General features: G+C 57.5%; 3 protein-coding genes across 18 annotated transcripts; 2 read left to right on the top strand and 1 right to left on the bottom strand.

The window, feature by feature from the left end:
* Positions 1 to 1,098: 1,098 nt before the first annotated feature.
* Positions 1,099 to 7,433, bottom strand: CHMP1A (charged multivesicular body protein 1A). The gene is made up of 7 exons (XM_032464687.1): positions 7,307 to 7,433; positions 5,416 to 5,435; positions 4,604 to 4,681; positions 3,643 to 3,789; positions 3,249 to 3,377; positions 2,692 to 2,879; positions 1,099 to 2,392 (listed from the first exon to the last, which is right to left on the bottom strand). Exons 1-7 carry the CDS (start codon positions 7,311 to 7,313, stop codon positions 2,371 to 2,373), a joined length of 591 nt encoding a protein of 196 aa, XP_032320578.1. The 5' UTR covers positions 7,314 to 7,433; the 3' UTR covers positions 1,099 to 2,370.
* A 26-nt stretch (positions 7,434 to 7,459) lies between these two features.
* Positions 7,460 to 13,126, top strand: SPATA33 (spermatogenesis associated 33). The gene is made up of 3 exons (XM_032464688.1): positions 7,460 to 7,580; positions 7,810 to 7,947; positions 11,848 to 13,126. Exons 1-3 carry the CDS (start codon positions 7,544 to 7,546, stop codon positions 12,048 to 12,050), a joined length of 378 nt encoding a protein of 125 aa, XP_032320579.1. The 5' UTR covers positions 7,460 to 7,543; the 3' UTR covers positions 12,051 to 13,126.
* On the top strand, positions 7,810 to 21,483 carry CDK10 (cyclin dependent kinase 10). 16 transcript variants are annotated; one of them, XM_032464675.1, is made up of 13 exons: positions 13,612 to 13,986; positions 16,023 to 16,095; positions 16,673 to 16,756; positions 17,421 to 17,523; positions 17,643 to 17,724; positions 17,829 to 17,896; positions 18,549 to 18,601; positions 18,782 to 18,851; positions 19,585 to 19,644; positions 20,036 to 20,159; positions 20,229 to 20,350; positions 20,592 to 20,644; positions 20,855 to 21,483. In XM_032464675.1, the coding sequence occupies exons 1-13, from the start codon at positions 13,900 to 13,902 to the stop codon at positions 20,959 to 20,961; spliced, it is 1,086 nt and encodes a 361-aa protein (XP_032320566.1). In that variant the 5' UTR covers positions 13,612 to 13,899; the 3' UTR covers positions 20,962 to 21,483. The 16 variants fall into 16 exon arrangements, with proteins under 16 accessions (XP_032320573.1, XP_032320563.1, XP_032320566.1 ...); XM_032464673.1 differs by having other exon boundaries at positions 13,622 to 13,986; positions 20,229 to 20,368; XM_006173732.3 differs by having other exon boundaries at positions 13,627 to 13,986; positions 16,685 to 16,756; positions 20,229 to 20,368.

A 21,483-nucleotide genomic window follows, 5' to 3' on the forward strand; every position in this document is an offset into this window, starting at 1 on the left:
CCCATGATAAATACCAGCCCACGCACACGGAATCACACCAGAGGCCACACCTCAAGTGAATCCATCTGGTTCTGGGGATTCCTCTGCTCACCCATCATTCCAACCTCAGAGAGGCAGATGCTCAGGCCTTTCCTGGCGGTCCTGGTAACGGGCTCCACAGAGGCTAGCACCAGGCAGGCGGAGCCTGGGCCACTGAGGGAGGCCACACCTGGAGGGCCGTCTCCCCGGGCAGGGCCCACGTCAGCGCTTCTCAAAGCAGGTGAAGAACAAAGCAGACCAGGACTTGGTTCAAACAGACGCGCTCAGAGCAGGGACAGGGAGGCCTGGAGCCGCAAGTGGTCGCGTCAGCAGGCTGGCTGGGGACGAGCCGCACAGGGTCACGGCTGAGGTTCTGGCTCTAGGACCTTGGTCCTGGTTGGCACACCCATGAGACATCCAGGCTGGGAAGTGCTCTGTGGAACACAAACCACTGACTCCCATAGACACTAACAGCTGCTGTGAAGGGGGCGTGGGTGAGACCAAGGGTGACCCGACGAGGCATTGGGAGGCCACGGCAGGGGCTGCACAGTGTCCTCTGGTTGGAAAGGGGTGTGGCCAGCAGGGAGGTGAGGACCTGAAGACTGGTTTTCACTGTCCAAGAAGTTACAAACGAGGAGGGGGAGTCCCGACTGAACCTGATTAAGGGTGCACTCGTGGTTACCATGCATAGGGGTACAAGGTAACTGGCCAGCACGCCTCAAGACTGTCAGGTCACAGAGACAAAGAAATGGGAGCTAGTGACATCAGGGCAGCTTCCTGACTCGGCGGTTACGTGCGGTCAACCAGGAAGTGGTGTGAGGTAAGCTGGCCAGCGGGAGTGCACAGAAACCGGGTTCTTGGCAACTTTTCCATAAGTTTACACTTATTTCAAAATAAAAACTTGACACTGGATCTGAGTCCCTCTGTCTGAGGGGCCTGGGAGTGTGCATTCCTCCCACGACCCCTCCTGTCCTCCTCAGGCACCTCTGCTCACCTCCTATTGGGGGGCTGTGGAGCACACTGAGGGTCCCAGCTAAGGCTCCCACGCCACCCGAGGCTCTGGAGCGAAGATGGAGAAAGTTCTCAGCAATCAACTTTTACTCACAACAGCATTCCAGGAAAAGGCAAACTTGGCTTCTGCCCCCACCCGGCATCTCCGAGGAGCTCTGCATCCACTGGGGGCCACGGCCAGGGAGCCAGGCGAGGTCGGCATCACGGAAAAAAAGCCAGGTGGCACTTTGGGTCTCGTGCCACAGTCCAGAGTGCCAGGCACCCCATACACCTTACTGCACGAACAAGCAGGGGCTCAAGTCCAGGAAGCACCAAACACAGTGAGCCAGGGAAAGTGCTCCATCTCCATCCACGTGAGCCATTGCCGTGAGGATGCCAGATGGCCTCCGGCCGGCACTGACCGTGCAGCGCTCCTCAGTGGATGTCGCAGAGGGGCTCACGCCCAGAGCTCCTGTCTGCTGCACGTTCCTTCTCTTTTGGCAAAACAAACAACTCCCCCACCCCAAACCCTGGAAGCTTCAAGAAACGAAGTAAACTTCGGGAATTAGGAAACTAGAAAACCGCAGCCTGTCCCAAGCTCTGTTAGGTGCCCAGCACGTGTCGGGAGAGCTGCCGCCGCTGCTCGCCAAGGGCAACTCTCCCAGCAGCCACTCCGGCTTCAAGTAGCCGGTGTGAGCCCACAAGGTAGGGTGAGCCAGACAAGCGAGGGAAGGCACCCCATTATTTACAGTGACAGGAGAGGCCTCAGTGCAGACTCTGGGCTCCTGGAGGAGACACAGGACACCCCCGCGGGGCCCGAGCCCTCCAGAGGTGCGGTGGGCAGAGGATGCAGACCACCAGTGGGCACGCCTGGACTTGGAGCTGGGCATCTTATACCGGGGAGCTAGGTGGGGCAGCTGGCAGGGGGGAGGTCCAGCTGGAGTGGGGGCCTACGGGGGATGCCTGGCAATGGGGAGCAGCCCTGACCCCCACGGACAGCACACCTGCCGTCACATGGAGTCTGGAGGTACCCACATCCATGTGGCCACCACTGGCCAGTCCTCAGCAACTCCTTGGAGCATGGTTGGTGGAGGGGCCTGCAGATTCCCAGCTGGTTGGGTCAGAGTCACAGAAATTACCCAGAGAAGTCTGAAGTTTGTGCAAACTCACCCCCCAGGACACAGACCCACACCCATGCTAAGAGAAGAGGAATGGTGTCCAGGCCTGGCAGGTGAGGGGCCGAGAACAGCAGGGCTGCCAGCTGCTGCTGCGGGGTCGGGGTCATCAGAAAGACAAGGCCAGTGGGGAGGGAGGCAGGGGTGTCCTTCCCGGCCCTTCCCACACGAGGCCGGAGGCAGTGCACTAATTCCTCAGGGCAGCCAACCTGCAGACAAGAGGATCCCTGTGAGACCCTGGGAACCTCCCACCCTCTTCCCTTCTGCTCTCCAAGGCTGTCTTGAGGAAATGGGTGTGCAGCCCTGGAAACAGCCACGTGCGGCCAGTCTTGTTGCTCCCTCTCTAAAGCGAGATATAGATTGTGTGTCAGCTGCTCCTGGGCCTGGAGGCACTGAAACTCAAGGACCCAGTGGGGTGGTGTTTTGGGCTGTGATTTCTCAATCTCTAGGCCAGCCGCCTCCCACTCAGAACCACAGGGTCAGAGCACAGGCTGGTGACCGGGCCCACCTCCGAGACAGCTGGTCCTCCTGGCTGCGCACGGAGCTCTCGCCCACGGCGGAGGCGCCCTCGGGCAGCTGGCTCAGCTGGTCCAGAACCTCTAGGCCACTCTCCTCGGCGATCTGCATGATGAGGCTGTCCACCTGCTCCTGCGGTGTGGTCAGCGTGGTGGCCGAGCTCATGGAGTCCTCCATCACCTGGGGGCCGTGTGCTGGGCAGTCAGCCTCAGGCCCAGGACCTGAGAACCCCAAGGCAGCCTCCCCAGGTCCCCTCTCACCTGGCTTCCTCGAGGCCCTTCCCCCAAGACCGCCCTCTTCCCCACTCTGCTCTGTCCAGAGCCCTCCCTCTGGCTGTCTGGGTCCTCTGGGCACAGCTGCCCACAACCTGGCCCCAGGCCTCCGTCTCAACTGCTAGACCTCCAGAGGCTGGTCTGGATGCCCCACAAGGGGCCGGGCTCCTGGGAGGTGACTCCCACAGAGGCCCAGCACAGAGGATACCTGGTGACACTGGCAGGGGTGCACATGCCTGGCCAGCCACCCGCACGCCCAGACCCCAGGCTGACGTACCGATGTGTGCACATCAAGGTTCTGCACCTGCTGCTCGAACCTGTCCATCACTGCCGAGACCTTCTGCAGGTCCATGGTGCTGAGCGCCCGGTCCAGGGCCTTGGTCACCTGCGCCATGTTCTTGGTCACCTGACACAGGAGGGAGAGAGGAGGCAGTAGGACTGAAGGAAGGAAATGCCACCCACCTGGGATGGGCCCTCAGTGTGGCTCTCTCCTGGCACAGCACCAGATGACGCCATCAACTAAAGGGGACACCAGGCTGGGGCGCTGAAGACAGTCTGAGGATGCGGTGGCTTTGGGGTGTCTTTTTCTTGGTGTGTCTGGAGGTAGTCCCGGCCAGCCCCCTGCCCCAACCACGGCCCCCTCGGCAAACAGCCCTCGGCCAAGCACTCACCCCCTTCATGGTCACAGCCGTCTGCACCTTGGAGGCCACGGCGTCCACACGGGATGCCATGCGGAGCCAGTTCACACCTTCGTTCTTCTTGCGAATGGCGTTTTCAGCGTACACGCGGGCACACTCCACATTTTTCTGCTGAAGGGCCTGGAATTCAAAGAGAAATGCCAGCTGGGACTTGGTCTTGGCCTTCCCCAGGCGCACCTTGCTCTGGGTGTCACACGTCTGTGAGCCTCACAGAAACGCCAGAGCTCAGGCCCCAAGTTTGCTCAGGAGTGAGTACATCCAGGGCAGGGCTGCCGGACCAGCCCTCAGAGAGGCTCAGACCCAGGAAAGCACGGCCTCTCCCCACTCCCACCAACGCACTCGGCCCTCCCCATCTCCTCCCGGAGCCTCATGCTGTCAGTCCACCCGGAACCACCAGGGTGTGAGGATTCAGACCCAAGAGTCAGCTGGCCTTTCCTTTCTGCTGTGGGAGCCCAGTCTGGGTGACGGGCCACCCAACCCAACACCCCTAGGAGCTTCTCCAGCTATTGAACAGCTGTAGAGAGTCCCCACGAAGAGCAGCCAGACTGTGCCTGGAGAGGTCCCACAGGAGATCAGGTGACCCCTGGGAGCTTCCCGCCCTGCCCTCACCACACCAGGGGGTCCGGCCTCTGCCCAGGTTCTGATGCCGAAGGCACCAGCCACACAGGGAAGAGTTGGACGTGAGGGGCCCCGGGCAGGGGCAGCTGGAACCTGCTTCCCAAATAATCTGTGAGAGGAGCAAGCTCAAGACGCAGGGTGTGGCTGTTCACGGAACAGAAGAGAAGACGGTGCAGATCCTTGGCCCGGACGCTCTGGGCTAGGGGCTCCCTCCCCTTCTCCCCGGGGAAGCAAACACCCGATCGCCCGCGCCAGAGTCCTGGCAGCACCTCGCACAGAAAGAAGACCCCAGCCCAGCCCAGCAGCAGCTGCTCACCTTCTTCACCTTGGCCTGCTCCGCCTTGGAGTCCTTCTCCGCCTTCTTGGCCAGCTTCTCCAGCTGCTTTGCAGTGAACTGGCAGAGACAGGCGCCAGGTCACCACACGACCTGCCCCCGGGCTGCTCCCTGCTCTCGTTGGCCCAGGGCTGTAAATTTGCTGAAAGGAGACACCCCATACCCTAGGGATCGCGGCTTCCTAACCCTGGCCTTGCTAGCACTGTCCCTCAGTGCATATCACTCACCCACCTGGGAGAGCTACCGTCCCCTTACACAGCCCCGGGATCCCGTGCACTTGGGATGTTCTGTTGTGGAAAAGATTTCTTGTCTGTCCACCTCACACTCCTAAGTTCTTCAGGGAAAAATCTAGATCTTCCTGACCCGGGAATCTGGTCCAGAGGCCACACGTCAGAGCCAGTGCGGCGCCTACACTCAGGAGCCTGTGCACGGCACTCCCGCCCAGTCTTCCAGAACCAGCCACGGATGGTCACCTACCCGGAACCTGAGGGAAATGCTCCAGGAGCTTCACAGCACCACCCCAGGGAGGAGGAACGCTCCCCTTCAGCGATTCTGAAGGACCTTGGCCCACGGCCACAAATGCACAGTGGACAGTGAAGGCAGGCACACCCTTGCTCCCACGGATGAGCCCAAGTGATCTGCTTCTGCTTGGCCCAAGACCTGCCATCCAGCCGATTCACTGAGTCCCTCGGTCATCAGTCTGGCTGGGCCCTACCCCCTGAGGGTGACACACCATTTGTCCCCACTGGCAACCACCAGGCCAGGCTCGGGGTGAATGGCTGTTTAGTACATACCTTCAACTGGAACAGGGTATCTGTGAAGAGAGAAGACTGTTTTCAGGGTTTTAAGAAATGAGACAGGCAACTCTTCCAAGAGGTTGCTGGGGTCACTAAGACCCTCCCGGATGTGAAAAGTGGGAACAGAACTGGGGTCTACAGGGAGGCCCACCCCATACCAGCTCTGCCCCCACCTCAGCCACAGGGCCAGGCAAACGCAGAGCCTCCCTGACCCTCCGCTTCCTCACAGGTACCACCAGGACGGCCCCAGCTCACCTTACCCATTAGTGTGCAGGGGAAGGAGGTCATGGGTGCAGCCGGCAACCCACGGCGAATGCTCAAGAGGGTTTGTAATCAGTGCAGCTTTACCAAAGACCCTTGGAATTCCTTCCCAATTTCATAAGGCTTAGTACTTGAGTCTGTTTTTTACACACTCTTTATTCCCAAGAGCAAATGGGTAAAGACAGCAGGGTGATGACCCTTCTGTGGTTAAAGAGCTGGCCTGCAGAGCCCACTCTCCGCAGCAGCTACCATTTCTGAGCCATCGAATCAGACTCAGGTGACCCCTTCCCACAACAAGGAACCACTAACGTCCTGGGCATCCAAACTTGCTACTCACTCACTAAAACCCAGTAGCCAGGTAGACTCAGGTTCATCTTAAAACTATCTCAATTTATTCCATTCCTAAATTTGGAGAACGACTCCTGAAAGGGTTTACCACACTAGCCCAGAATGAAGAAACAAGATCCTGTAACCAGAATGGGGGTCCTAGGGGTTCACAAAGGCAGATACAGACTCCCAGCTGAGAGCCCAGCTTCAGATGCGCTCTGCGCAGCCATCAGCACGGGCCTGGTCTGTGCCTCTGGAGATGCACGGCAGGCAGTGTGCTTCCTGCAGGGAGAGTGAGGCTGGGTGGGGTGTGGCCCAGACTTAGTGGGAGGAGAAGACTCTGAAGAGCAAAGTTTAAGGCAAAGCCTGACTGGGAGAAAAGTGACAGATACACAGAATTCCCTGGAGCTGAGTGAGCTGTGGGGCAAAGCCAACACTTGAGTGTGTGTGTTGGGGGTAGGGGTGCTGTTTCTCTCTGTGAGGCAATTTCACAAAGTGATTTTCAAAACTTCTGTATCACACCAGCCCTTAAACATTCTATCTGATGTAGGAACCTTCATTTTATCTCTGATGCTGCCAGTTCCTGAGCAGAGCACGGCAGAGTGGGCCCTCAGGTGGTGCTGCAGACAGTGGGGGCCGCCTAGGGCCTGTGCCTGCAGGGACTCCCCGTCACCCTGTTTTCCTGTCTGCAGAATGGGAGCATATGGTTCCTACCTCAAGAGCTGTTGCGCCTGGCACATAGTGAGTGCTTTCTGCCTGAGCTCTTCCTACTGTCAGTCGTGTTCTGGGGGCAGTGGTGCAACTGTCTCCTTTCGTGGGCCCCATGACCTGACATCCCAGGGCTGCAAAGGCCCATGTCTGTCGCCAGCACTGCAGCCGGGGGGATGGGGCAAGGGTAGTCGGTCGCTGACTACGGCAGGGGAAGGGGGTCGGGGATCGGAGTCCTGTGTAGGGGCCCCGGAGCTGCAGACAGATGTCGCGGTCTCGATCCGCAGCCGGGGTTTTGGGTTGAGGCCCCGGAGTTCAAGGTTGGGGATTGGGGTCCCGGCGTCGGAGATCCGGTTCCAAGTTCCGGGTCTCGGCCCCAGGGCTGCGGATCGGGATCCAGGGTCGGGGTCCTGGGTTGACGCCCTGGAGTCCGGGGTCGGGGATCGGGGTCCCGCGGTCGAGTCCTGTGTCGAGGCTCCGAAGTCGGGGATCGGGGTCCGGGATGGAGGCCAGGGGCGCCACCCTGAACCCCGCCGGCGGGAGAGGCGGCCCCGCCCCGCGCGCCCCTGGAGGGCGGCGGCCGTAATCTTACCGTCCATGGTGGTCCAGCGGCGGCAGCCGGGCAGAGACGGAGGGACGCTATAGGCCCGCGGCGTCGACCCAACCGACTGGCGCTGGCGGGCGGGCACTTCCGGCGGCCGGGCCCTCTCGCGAGAGGACGGCTGATCCCGCGCGTCGTTGCCGTGGTGACCGCGCAGCGCCCTCTGTGCGACAGCGCGCCCGCGGTCGTGGCGGCCCAGCCGCGTCGGCGGGGGCGGTGCGCTCGGCTATGGGGCTTTCCAAAAGCAAACGCAAACCCGGGAAAGGTAAAGGGCGCCGGCCCGCCGTCTCTCGGGCGCCGCGCCGCCCCCGCAAGTCCTCCTGCGCCGGGTCCTCTCGGACAGCCCTGCTGCAGCATCTTTGAATGCCTGCCTTTAGGGAAATGGAGTGACCCAGGTCCTTCAGGCTGTCTTACTTCGTTCTGGACCAAAGCAGGCACCGAAGAAGGATGGAATCCGTTGCCCTAGAGTCTAATTCATTATCCACATATTTCAGGTGAGGAGTCAAAGAACGAGAGGTCGATGGACAGGCCTTCCCAGGAGCCTGAGAAGCCCCGAGACGTGAAGCCTGCAGAGAGCTTACTTCAGAAGAAAGAGGCGGCCGAACGGCAGTGGCCTTCATCTGAAGTCGAAGGTAGGACACGCCCCGGAGGGGCCAGACCTGAGGTGTGCGACTTCAGGTAGTTTGGGGATGGGGTGGACAGGAGCCTAAGTGAGAGGATGCTAGGAGCAGGGGCCATGCCCTAACGGTGGAAGGGGTTTTAGAACCTTTATCTGGGAGGTAAATATCCAGAATTCTAGGTGGAAGACGTAAGTTCAGTAAAAGTTCCCAGGTGGCAGCTGCATAACATGCGGTCAGGAGGAGCTTAACCGTGTACAGACAGGAAGCCACCCCATCACCCCAACGTGCATGTCTCTGGCCGCATCCCGCAGGCTGGAACTCCGCAGGCTGCCCCGGTGTGGAGTAGGTCCTGCGTCAGAGGGAGGTGGGAGCGTTCTCCTTGACACAGTGATCCCGAGGGAGTAGAGGGCGGAGGGACAAAATGATGGGACAGGTGGCAGAATTACTCACTTCGTAACAGCCCAGTGTGGCCAGGCCTCTGGGGGTGGGTCAGGGTTGAAGCCACAGAAGATGAAATCTTTTATCAGTTTTCTCATGTGAGTGGTGGAAACGGAATGGCTGAATCATTAAAACAAGGGAAGTATGTTGGATTGGTGCATTGGAAACGTTTGTCTCTAGAATAGAGGCCCTTAGGGGCAGTAAGGCCCATTGCTGTACCTGGGCAGGAACGAACGAGGTGGTGGCAGGAGGCATTTCCAGAAGGATCCAGGAGGGAGAACCAGCAGAACCTGCTGTCTGATAAGATGGGGGGGGGGCAGGGTGAAGGACGGAGCCAGGACATATATGTTTTCCACATTAATTGACCACATTTTAATTGTCCAAATTAAAATGTAAAACATCTCCCCACACGCTCCACGGGTAAGTGTAAGACAAATGGTAAAGCTCAAAGAAATATTTGCAACAAAACTTAGAGGCAAGAGAGTGACTAACATGTGACAGGTCAATAGCCCTGACTTGTTGCTAGTGGGAGGACCCTTGTTGAAGGCAGTTTGGTAATGTGGGAGGGCCCCCAGGACGGCTGTGCTGTGACCAGCAGGTGCAGTTACGGGTGGGCAGGGCCTGTGCAGAGGCTGGGATGCCTCTCCTGCGACGAGGCTATTAGTCAGCTGGCTTTGGCTTAGAATGGGGATCACCGTGAGTGCACCTGCCCTGTTAGGAGGACCCTTAACAGAGGAAAGGCAAGAGTGTCAGAGGGGTGGCTGTGAAGAAATCACCTACCACATCAATTATACCTCAATTAAAAACAATTTTAAAGGAAGTCAGTTACCAGTTATGAGAGCCAGCAGCCAGCAAGAAAGTGGGGGCTTCGTCCTTGACCCAAAAGAAATGAATTCCGCCTGCCCCCAAATGGGTGTGGAGGGTCCCCAGGTCCAGATGGGAATGCAGCCTGGCTGACAGCTGACCCAGGGGGACCGAGATGCTGTTGGTGCTGGTTTAAGTTTGCCACCGAGTCTGTGGTCATCTGCTATGCAGAAACTGAAGACTAACACGGGTCGTGTGTGTAAAGAACCCTAAAAAGCTTCATGTTTCTCTGTGAAGAAGCTTCATAACGGAGGAAGAGAAAAGAAGGCTTGTTTTGGACGAGAAAGCCTCAGTGATGGAAAGATGTTAATTCTCTCTTAATCCATCAAATTGATGTGCCCCAGTCAAAACACCACAGGTCTTTTTGGGAACAGGACTCAATTATCCCAAAGTTCACGTAAGAATAAAAACATAAGAATAGTTTCCAGAAACGTGGAAAAGCAGAGGGATTGAGTCCTCCGCACAGAATAATGGACATGCCGTGTCACGTTTGGCTGGGATCTGAGGGAGGATGCCGGGGAAGGCACAGGGGAACGTGGCATTTTCACTGCGTGCCAGTTGAGAAAACAAAAAGCTTCATGTTTTCACCGCAGTCCTGACTCCAGAAGTTCTCTGAGTCAAAAAGTTGAACATGGAAAGTGAAACTGCACAAGTGTGAAATGGGAATGGGTAAGCGCTCTGTAGGTTTAGAGCAGGGAAGGCCTCTTTCCAGTCCGACAAACTCTAAAGGCCTTGAAGGAGGTGGGCACAGCTCAGTGGTAGAGCACATACTTGACTTGCATGAGGTCCTGGGTTCAATCCCAAGTTCCTCCATTAACACATTTTTTTAAATTTAAAAATAAATAAAAGTCATGAAGGAAGAGACTGATGAATCTGCTGCAAAAAGCAGTAAAGTGAAGCTAAGAACAGGGAGCTGTTTGCAGTGTGAATCACTAAGAGTGAATTTCCTAAATATAGAAAAGCTCACATACACACACAAAAAAGGTCAAAGTAGACAATGCGAAATGACTATGCATTCACAGAAGTGCCAATGGCCGCTGAGCAAGGGGGAAGATGCCCCCTCTCATTTGACTTGAAAAAAGATACAGAAAACTGTCAAGAACCAGGAGGGTGTGGGGAAGTGTCCTGCTTATGGCCTCGTAGCGGAAATGTACGTTGACATCATCTCTATGGAAACGATTTGACAATATTTACCCAGATTTTCCGAGTAACTTTTACCCGACAGATAAACCTTCACAAGTCTGCAGATACACAATTGCAAGGGTGTGCACTGCAGCACTGTTTAAAAAGAAAAACTGAAAATAACCTAAATCATGTTCATCAAAGGGAGCTGGTTCCATACGTGCTGGGTCCCGGCCGCCCCGGAGGAGGGGCCGCGCCTGCATGGACGTGTAGCTCTGCCGAGCTTGCAGTCGGTGCAGGACATGCCTGCACAGTGTGACTCCAGATGCTTCTGTGCACTTGAAGTGTCGGAGAGGAGAATTATTATTCCGTGTGCAATTTTAAATCCACATGTTTTACTTTTAAATAAAATATGCATAACCTTTTAAGTAGTCTTAATATGTAAAAAGCTTGTATAAATCAATGTGAAAGATGGCAATTTAAATTAAATCCAAAATACAATAAAATGTACATTTGGCTTAATGATAAAAATGAAACGGGTACTTAGTGCTGAGTGCAGGCCCAGGATCACTGGGTAGTGGCCACAGTGCTGAAGGTCAGGGCTCTGTACCAGACTGCCTGGCCCCAGCATCCTCCTCTGCTGCCAGCCTTGGGCAGGTGACTTAACCTCTCTGGGCCTCAGTTCTCCATCAGTAAAACTAGGTCCTAGGAGGACCTGCTGTAGAAATTGTTGTGGGTCTCTATTCTGGGGCTCAGAACAGTGTCTGGGAGAACAGGCAGCTCTTCGTCCCCTGTACAACTGAGTTGGTGAGGTGCTGAGTGGGGAACAAAGCGGGCAACAATGTATTCTAACTTAGTACTCGTGTGCACACAGGAGGCCTGATGGGGGGCCTGACACTCACCAGCCTGGGGAGCAGGTCAGGAGATGAGGCTGTGAAGGAGCTTCTGCTTTTGTATTTTGTAACATTTGACAAACTCAGCATTTCATAAGTCCCAGGGGTTCCTTGTAATCTTAACAAGTTTGAGAAAATACTGTGGCCAACATCAGAATGTTGGTTTCTGGAGCATCCTGATGGATGAAGTTCTTTTACCAGATTTAGGATTCTTTGGAAACTGTGCCTCTGAACCTTCACCTGGGGGGCAGACCCCACCTTTTCCAGGTCTCTCTCCTTTGTCCCTCTCTCCTCCCTGCACCTGTCACCCGAGCCACCCGGCAGCTCAGCCTTTCCCCATGGATGGTGGGAGGGTCTCTCCTGTTCTTTTCCTTGAAGGAGGGCTCCTGGCCGTCACCACCCTCATGGCTGGGTTGCCAATGGGTTTCAGCTTTAGGAAGGTCACTTCTGTTTTTGGCCGCTTTCAGCCTCGCCTCTTCTTTTCCTGAGCCACAGACCTAATTCCTCTGCTCTGGCCTCAACACAGATGTTGTCTGCTTTATGGAAGCGTTTTCCCACAGACGTATTAAGTACCTGGATGTTTTCTCCTTTCTAGAGAAACCTGACATCAAGTCAGAAAAGAAGGTTGCCGTCCCACAGATCGTCATCACCAAGGCCTCAGAGGAGACTCTGGTCAGCACTGGTTCCGTAGCGAGCCAAGAGCAGAGGACCATTCGGGAGCAAGCTGCCTGGGGCCCCTACTACCGACACAGGAGCCCCAGTACGGTAGATGCCTATACTGTACAGACCACAGAGTAAACAAGCACCCAGCAGCTGGGGTTACTCCCTGTGCTCTGAGTCTCAGTGGTGGAGGCAGAAGGGCCGCCCTGTCCTGTGGAAGCCTGCTGGTGCCCCTCCAGTAAGCGAGGTCCCCCTATGAGCACCGTGATCTCACCTTCTCCAGAGCCACCCACAGCTTAGCAGAGGGCAGGAGTGACTGGCTCCGAGAGCGAGCTTGTGTAATAACTGAAAAGGTGGGCATGGCCCTATTGGACCAGCTGGCTGTGCAGAGTGATGGATACCTCTCTGACTCTCTGTGGGCCCTTGTGAGGCAGCATGCTGAGTGTGCTCAGTGAACCACACGCCCCCACACTTGGACAAAAGGCCAGACTCTGAGGACTAAAGCTTAAGGTCTTAGGTCCCAGAACAGGGATGTGCACGGTCACCTTGGAGGGTCCAAGGGCTCCTAGCTTGAGTATAACCTAATCAGAAGAAGGGGTGGGTGGCGGCAGCGGTGGCTCTTAGGATTTGGCAGTGGCTCTGTTGGAGCTGCCCTGGAAGAGGAGAGTTGAACTGAGGACCTGCCTCTTCCTGGCTGTGGATGAGGGCGCTGGGTGCTGAGGGGCCATTCAGGGGACCCCCAGCCTCTGCTGTTCCATCCTTGCCGGCAGCCCTTGGGTCAGGGTCTGCTCTCCTCTGGTGTGGCTGGAGAGCGTGCCCTGCCCTGTTGAGGCCACCCATTTGGCCTGGAGACAGTGTGTATCAGCTTCCTGCTTCCAGCTTTACTGACACATTGTTAACATCATTACTTCTACTTGTTTAATTACTTGTGACTGCCCCTACTAGATACCTATACTGAAGAATTGAGCCCATACAGAGGTGAACTTGGCCCCATAGGGTCTGCATGACTACTCTTCTCCATAAAATTTCTAGTAGCTTTTGCAATTCTATTATTTGACCTAGAAACTGCCTTTCTTATACCCTTGTCTTGAGCATCTCAAATAATCTAAAAGCTATACTTAATCATGGTGTTAATTCTAGTTTCATTATTAGCTATTAGCTTAGCTTATCAGAATTCAAAAATGGCTAGAATGAACTAAGTATATTTGTTTAAACATTTTGACTCATTAAGATTATTTAATTTCATAATTATCAAATGCCCTTAACTTACATTAATATTGTTTCAGCACTTAGCACAGTCCCCTTCACAAGAGAAGCTGCATCCGCCGACACATCCCACTCACTCTCCTGCCTCCTTTTCTCCTTAGCAGCATAGCTCTCACAGCCTAGAGCGAGAATGGAAGATTCACCAGGGCAGAGCCTGACAGGGTGAGCACTTTGTGGGTGCCAGACACGAATGTGTTAGGTGACCTCTAGGTCCCACAGCGCGTTCATCGCGCCACGTCCTGTCAATTCTTTCGGACGCCCCCTCTGCTCTTGTCCAGGCCGCCTCCCTCCATGCTGCAGGTCGTCCCTCCAGTGCTCCAAGGGAGAACTCTGAAGCACAGCTCCCTCTGCCCCAAGGTCCACTGCAGCCCACCCCCCACCCCCCCAAGTCCCCGCAGACCCTGGGGCCCCCCGGGCCCACTAAGTGGTCCCCCGGCCCTGCAGCCCCTCGGATGTAGGCCTTCTTGTCCGGTAGCCTTTACTCAGCGCCTCAGCCCAGTCCGGTGCCGGTGCTTAGAACTAAAATAAAGCCAGAACCTCGGTAGTCCCATGAGATCTTAGGAGCTGAGGTCCTGTGGGGTCGTCGAGAGGTTCCCTTGGTAACCGTTGCTAAGGAGCGGACGCCCCGAAAGTACACTGCGCGCCTGCGCGGAGGAACCCCCTGCCTGCGCCTGCGCCTGCGCCTGCGCACACGGGCAGCAGGAGGGGGTCCGCACTCGGCATGGGGGAGCCGGAGCCGGAGTCGGAGCAGATCCGTCTGAAGTGTATCCGTAAGGAAGGCTTCTTCACGGTGCCTCCGGAACACAGGGTGCGACTTGGGGCTGCTCAGGGTACCGCTGCCCTCGCGGGCAGCAGGGTGGGACCGAAACGCACTAGGGCCCTCAGTGTCGCGTTAAAGCGCCCAGGTTTCCGGCAGGGGCGGGAACGACATTCCCAGAGTTCCGCGCGACAGGCGCGGAAGCCGGCGGCGGCGTTCTGGGTCCCGCGTCGGTGCGGGCCCCGGTTCGCGTTGTGAGAGGGCGGGCTGGCTCCCAAGCTTCGGGGAAGAGCGGACTCCGGGCTCCAGCGCGGGCGTTTGTTGGTTTTGCGCCCGGGACGGGCACCTCGTGTCGCGGAGAAGAGCCATGGGAAGTGTCGGAGGCCACACCTGTGACCCGGCACTTCGGTGTGTCTTGCTCCGTGCGGATCCCCTGCGCGTGTTACTGTCGCTTGGTCCTCTCGGGGACCCTCTGCAGAGATGAGGAAGGCCAAGCTTAGGTGCGGTGAGTGGTTTTGCCAGGGCAGACAGCTCGTGCAGGGGCAGGTGTGAGCGCTGCGGCGGACTGTTCCAGCTACTTGCCGGTGCTCTGAGAGGCCACGTCAGTACCCGGTAAAGATCTAACAGATTGGCCGAGCGAGCGCAGGAGAGCCGCCCGTGAGCCGCCCGCTGCCGTGGTCCGTCGTCGAGAGCCGCGGCAGGTGTTCTCAGTGGGGAGTTAAGACGTGCCTGGGTGAGGACAGTGCAGAGTCCACAACAGATGCTTCAGGACAAAAGCATCGGGATTTTTCGAAGCGTTGTTTACACTTGGGGGCCAGGAAGAAATTTTTAGAAGGGGTGGCGTTTCTGCTGGGCCAGGATGTGTGACTGGGTTTTGGACACGCAGACATGAGGCGGGCTTGCCAGACCTCAGGAGAGGCAGGAGCAAAGTCAGGGGAAGTACGGAGAGTGTCTGGGAGGCGCCAGGAGTTCAGCAGAGGGAGACAACATGAGAAGGACAATTAAGTGAGAAAGGGAAGTTGAGGTGAGACAATGGAAGGGCTTCAGGCCACACCAGGTCATTCTGACTTTGTTCCCCAGGTGTTCGGAAGGAAGAGGATGGAGCACAAGGTAGAATAGAGGCAGGGAAGGTGGCAAGGGGCTGTTAGAATTCGAACCTTACCGCATGTCCTTCTTCCATCCAAGGAGAAGTGGTCATTCAGTCTGCTATGAATGAAGGTGTGTTGGGGTATAGGCTCTCTGCTAGAACAGACAGACCCCAAGATATGGTGGCTTAAGTTCAGGACTTTATTTCTGTCTCCCCTAACATTCCACAAGGTGGGCCAGGCACCTGGGTTGTCTGTCCTTTGCTCTACCTGTACCACTTCCAAATCCCAGCCTGTCTCAGGGGCAGAAAGGAGTGGGTGACAGCCAGCTTCCTTTGACCAGGAAGCTGTCCTTGTCCCTTCTGCTCACATCCCATTGGCCAGAATTTAGTCACATGGTCATACCTGGCTGCAAGGGAAGCTGGGAAGTGTGGCCACCAGCTGGGTGGCCACATGCCCCTGGGCTGTGTTTCGTAACTCAAGAAGTCACATGTGATGTTGGGGGCTTTCTGTCTCTGCCACAGAAGTGTTTCTGCCGTGTTTGGTAGATGCTTCATGAAGGTCTTCAAGCTTTTTCCATCTCCAGAGCATAATTCAGACCAGTGCTGCTCAGTGGACTTTTTGTGATGGTGTAAATTTGTTTTCTGAATCATCCAGTCTGGTCACCAGGAACCACATGGGGCTGTTTAGCACCTCACACATGGCTCGTGCAGCTGAAGGAATGAATTTTTAGTTTCATTTTAGTTATAACCACGTGTAGTTTGTGGTTACTGTTTTTAGGCAGTATACATCTGGACCATGGGATTGAAAGAGTGGTTAGATGGTCTTTGACATCACCTTCTAAGTGCCAGGCCAGCATCATCACCTCATTTTCACACCTAGAAACCCAAGTGTGTGGTCACTTTTCTGTTTGGTGAGCAGGACATGAGCTGGTTTCTTGGTACAAATTAAGTATCAGTGTCCGTCTTTGGTTCTCTCACTGCCAGCACCTCTCTCTTGCAGCTGGGACGATGCCGGAGCGTGAAGGAGTTTGAGAAGCTTAACCGTATTGGAGAAGGCACCTATGGCATTGTGTGTGAGTGGCCACCCTGGGAGGCCGGGCGCCCGGGGGGCATTGGCAGCAGCTGTGTTGGGGCTGGAAGGAGGGTCATGTGAACTCCAATCCCCAGTGTTGTTGCTGGAGATCTCACACCATGTCTGAGGAAATGTAGGCATCAGGTTGCTAATATGTACCTACGAGTGGGGTAACTTACAGCCAGAGTGGAGCAATAGCAGGCGCAACGTGGGTGTGCATCACAGTGCTGAGCTCTCGGAAGCGGCACGAATTAGCACAATGCTTTGGGGAGCCAACTTGGCCCAAAACAAGAGTTCGTGTTTCAAGGTAAAGCACCTTGTTTGCTGTTAGAGCGGAGTAACCACAGAACACAAAGCAGCGATCGCGCGCTGGCTCTAGGAAGGCAGGCTTACGGGGGGCTTCTCACAACCTGGTGCTCACACAACCGTAACAGCTCACACAGGAGGCCTCCTAGGGAACACCTGTCTAGCGGGGCTGCGCTGTTGCTTGCACAGAGGGTGGTCACGGTGTCCAGTGGTGAGGAGAACGGGGAACGAGGGCTCACAGTGGGGATGGGCTGGGATTCTATTGTTATCAGTTTCCATTCCAGATCGGGCCCGGGACACTCAAACAGATGAGATTGTCGCCCTGAAGAAGGTGCGGATGGATAAGGAGAAAGATGGTGAGTGCAGAGGGGCGGCAGGACCACTCTGGGGTTGGGTCAGGGGGAAGGTGTCAGTTGCCTGAGGCTTCCTCAGGACTGCCCCACTGAGTTGCCCTGGGTTTCCCAAGGGCGTCTGCATAATGGTTACAGGAGGCTGGGCTTGGGGCTGCAGCCTGGCCTGCCTGTCCCCACCTCCCCCACACACTGGGCCTCAGCGCAACTGAGCCCCTCCTCTCGCTCCTGTTGGGTGACTGCCTCAGCTCAGGTCACCCCTCCATGGGGCTTTACCCACCAAGACCAGGCTCGCATCCCCTGTGTGCTCCATGCAGCCTGTGCTGACCGTGACCCCATCATCTCCTTGGCTGCCGGGGCACGCAGGGCTCTGCCTTGCTCACGGTGGAATGCCTGTCAGGCTTAGTGGTCAGTGTGGGGAGCTGCTGCCTTGCATTTGATGAAGAAGGAAGGGCCAGAGGTGTTCGTTAGGATGGCTTTGATCCTCCTTGAGGTAGCTGGCAGAGCCCTGACAGTGGTAGGGTTGGGAGTCACTGAGAGCTGATGTGGGCCGAGTTTGGGAGTACACTGAAGTAGCTGACTGTCAGGGGTCCTTGTCTGCAGGGGTGGGGGTCGCTGAGGCTGGCTGGGTTGCAGGGGTGGGGGTCACTGAGGCCAGGCTGGGTTGCAGGGGTCCCCATCAGCAGCCTTCGTGAGATCACACTGCTCCTTCGTCTACGTCACCCGAACATCGTGGAGCTGAAGGAGGTGGTTGTGGGGAACCACCTGGAGAGGTGAGCGGCCTGCTGCCCCCCCAGTGTTTCCCCCAGGATTGGGTGCTCTTCCTGCAGGGTCCCTTGGCCCAGCTGGGAGGAGGTGGGAGGTGACATGCGTCTGCCCCTCTTTTCTTCAGCATCTTCCTGGTGATGGGCTACTGTGAGCAAGACCTGGCCAGCCTCCTGGAGAACATGCCGACACCCTTCTCTGAGGCCCAGGTTTGAGGCCAGGGGCTCTAGTGGGAGGCTTCCCGAGTCCTTGCCTGGCACATGTGTGCCAGAGACAGGCCACCCTAACTGAGGCCTTCTGGCACCCTGTGCAGGTCAAGTGCATTGTGCTGCAGGTGCTCAGGGGCCTCCAGTACCTGCATCAGAACTTCATCATCCACAGGTGGGCAGAGTCCAAGGGCTGGTCTGGGGGTGGGGCCTCAGGAGACAGTCTTCCAGATAAGTGCTGGTTTGTGACATGGGGGAAGGGTGACCACCAGTACTGACCAGTGCCAGTGAGTCACTTGCCAGTACCCAGGGCGGGAGCAGACAGCCTTGATGCAGTAGAGGTTCTGTAACTGCCCCTGGGGGAAGGGTCCAGGGCCAGATAATACCTGCTTTGCCCCCTGGGGGGCTGACGGTGTGCGTGTAGTCAGGCCCAAAGTCCTGCGGTGGAGAGAGCTTTTCTGGAGCCTCAAAAACACGTGTCGGGGAAGGCAGAGCCTGGAGGGCAGAGGGGCCGCCTGCCGGGCCTGGAGCAGGACCACGCAGGCAGCAGCTACCTGGGCCCTGGGCTGGCTTTTGCGACCTGGGTGGGGAGCAGTGGCAGGACTGGAGGTTAGACCTCGGCTTGAGGCCTGGCTTTGCGGCTTCCTCAGGAAGTTCCTGAGAGTCTGGTGTCCCAGCTGCCGGGGCCTTGCCCTGCCTGCCCTCATCTTTAGGAAGTTCAAATGGGAGGAGATGTAGGGAAAGCGTTCTGAGCGTCACTGCAGTGGTGATGACCCGAGCACTCCATGGGCCTCCTGGGAGCCACCGATGTCCTCTTGCCATCACAGGGATCTAAAGGTCTCCAACTTGCTCATGACTGATAAAGGCTGCGTGAAGACAGGTGGGTGCAGCGCTGGCTCTGTGCAGGCGTCTCCGTGAGCGCCACCTCGCGGGGCTGGCGGGCCAGTTCCTTAAGAACCCTGAAGACTGCCTGCTGGCTCTTTGTCTTTTTGGCTCCGACGGCGATTGGAAGCCTTCCCTGGGTGACACTTACCCTCCCACCTCTCTGCCTCTGTCACAGCGGATTTTGGCCTGGCGCGGGCCTATGGCATCCCAGTGAAGCCCATGACGCCCAAGGTGGTCACTCTCTGGTGAGTCCTTGGGGTCCAGGTGTGCCTGCTGGAGGGAGGTTTTGGGGGTTCTGGTGAGGTTACAGAAGGATGTTAAGGGTTTTTAAGCTGTAGAGGCCAGTGTAGGATAGCTCCCTGAGACAGAACAGGGCTGTCCCAGGGAAGGCCCTGCCCCTCCAGATGGGGCTCCAGTCTGCCCTGAGGTAGCCAGACACCTAGCCCGGCTCTGTGCCTTTTCGGGAAGGGGAGGTTGCTTCACCGACTGGAGGGCAGGACAGTTTATGTCCGTTCTTTCTTTTTAAATGGTGGCTCTGGGGATTGAACCTGGGACCTCACGTATCTTCTGTGCACCAAGCATGCGCTCTGCCACTGAGCTACACCCTCCCCTAGTTTGTGTCCTCGCTTGATGTTTTGAGGCAGAACAAAATTGTGATTAAGGGCGGGACACTGAAGCCAGTTGCCCGGCCTGTAGAGCACAGGCTGGCAGCAGACCCCTTCTGAGGACTTGGTGCTTTTTGGAGTGCTTCGGTCACGGCTGCATACGGGAGTGGTCTGTGGACAGCTGCTGTTGCTGGGGTGCTGAGCTCTAGAGGAAGGCAGGGCCCAAGCTGGGGCTTATGCTCTGTCATCCAGGCCGTCTTGGGTCCAGGAGGCTGGTGGCTGGCAGCCGGACAGGCGCAGAGCCACGGTGCCCTTGGAGGCCAGGCGGGAGGAGAGGAGCTTCCAGACCCAGGGTGGGGTCTTCCGTTTGCAGGTACCGAGCCCCTGAACTGCTGCTGGGGACTACCACACAGACCACCAGCATCGACATGTGGTGAGAAGCAGATACTGCCCCTGGGGCCTTAGGAAGGGCTGGGTGACTGTGAGGAAGCTGGCAGGGATGGGAGTGGGGCTGGAGTTTGACAGCCTCCCAGCTCCCAGGAAGAGGGGCCTCAGCCTGTGATCCAGAGAGGAAGTGAGACAGCTCTGGCGTTCATGGGCCCCTGGCACCGAGGTCCTGCCCTCGTGGTCACCGGGAGGCCTGCTGTGACTGAGTCACATGACACAGGTGGAGGACCCAGCATTCACCCGCTGGTCCTGTCATGACCTCCTCCCAGCTCTGCTCGTCCTCTGCCCCCAGCACACAGGGACACGGGGGACAGCTCTGGCGCAGCGGCGCTCTGCAGAGCCAGAGGCCCCTGTGCTGAGGCCGTTCTCCTCTGCAGGGCCGTGGGCTGCATCCTGGCCGAGCTGCTGGCCCACAAGCCCCTTCTCCCTGGCACTTCTGAGATACACCAGGTGGACCTGATTGTCCAGCTGCTGGGGACGCCCAGCGAGAACATCTGGCCTGTGAGTGCAGCCCGCACCAGCCCTGCCCCGCCCCTGCTGGGCCCTGTCTCCAGCTGCCGCTCTCCGCAGGGCTTCTCCCAGCTGCCGCTGGTCGGCCAGTACAGCCTGAGGAAGCAGCCTTACAACAACCTCAAGCATAAGTTCCCGTGGCTCTCAGAGGCTGGGTTGCGTCTGCTGAACCTCCTCTTCATGTATGACCCCAAGAAAAGGTGCTGACGGGCTATGGGCAGGGACCCCAGCCCAGACACATGCACGGGGCCAGGTCCTGGAGCCCTTTCTGAAGTTCCCATTGGTTTCTGGGCCCCAGACCCTTACTTGCCACCTAGTTTTCTGTTGTGTGGAAGTTAGCCGGGGTCTGCAGCGCGGGACGGGTGTGAGGGAGACCAGCCTGGGTGAGGCCCGGACGCATGAACAGCGAGGCCTTCTCTCCAGGGCGACAGCTGGTGATTGCCTGGAGAGCTCCTACTTCAAGGAGAAGCCCCTGCGTGAGTCCCCCAGCCCCAGGCTTGTTGTCCAGGGCGGGGTTGGGGCAGGCCTCTCAGCGCCCCAAGCCTCTGAGGTGGGTGGTGGGCCATGGGCCACGGGCAGGCAGGGCTGCTCTGGGCCACGTCAGCTGTGCGCAGGCTGAGGAGGGGAGCAGAGGGAGGTGTGGGAGGCTCTGCCCAGCCCAGTGCTGAGCAGCCCCCTCCCCGTAGCCTGCGAGCCGGAGCTCATGCCCACCTTCCCCCACCACCGCAACAAGCGTGCTGCCCCCGCCACGTCCTCGGGCACCGAGAGCCAGAGCAGGCGCTGCAAGCCCTGAGCCGGGGTCTCCTCGGGCCCAGCTTGACCCTTGGCTGGGACTGATCAGCTGCTCCACCTGCCTGCACCGCTGCCTGCCTCTGCCCACCACTGCCCACCACTGCCCAGAGCAGCAGGGAGTGGACATGGGGGTGGAGGCTGCACTGAGTCCACCTGACGCGGTGCCCTCCACTGGCGGAGAAGGTCAGGACTCTTACTTCCTAGGAGAAGATGCAGCCCAGCTCAGTGGGCATTGCTGGCTTGGGATGAGCAGAACCCCGTGGTCACTTGTGTCCCCACTTGATCAGGTTCTGCCTGAGAAGGGAGAGGCTAAGTGACCTGTGGTGGGGCTGGGAAGGAGGGGTAGGGTGTGGGGTGCAGCCAGCCTGGTGGGCAGGAGCCTGGGCTGCTGACACCACCAGAGCGAGAGCCTCGGGCTGGGGCTGCGCTCAGTCCACACCCACGGTGGAGGCCCCAATCGGCAGGGGGCACGGTTGGTTCCAGCAGGCGCTCAGGGAGATAAATGCTTTCCTTACACACGCAA

This window comes from Camelus ferus, chromosome 21 (assembly GCF_009834535.1).
Source record: "Camelus ferus isolate YT-003-E chromosome 21, BCGSAC_Cfer_1.0, whole genome shotgun sequence".
In the NCBI taxonomy this organism is placed as follows: Eukaryota; Metazoa; Chordata; class Mammalia; order Artiodactyla; family Camelidae; genus Camelus; species Camelus ferus.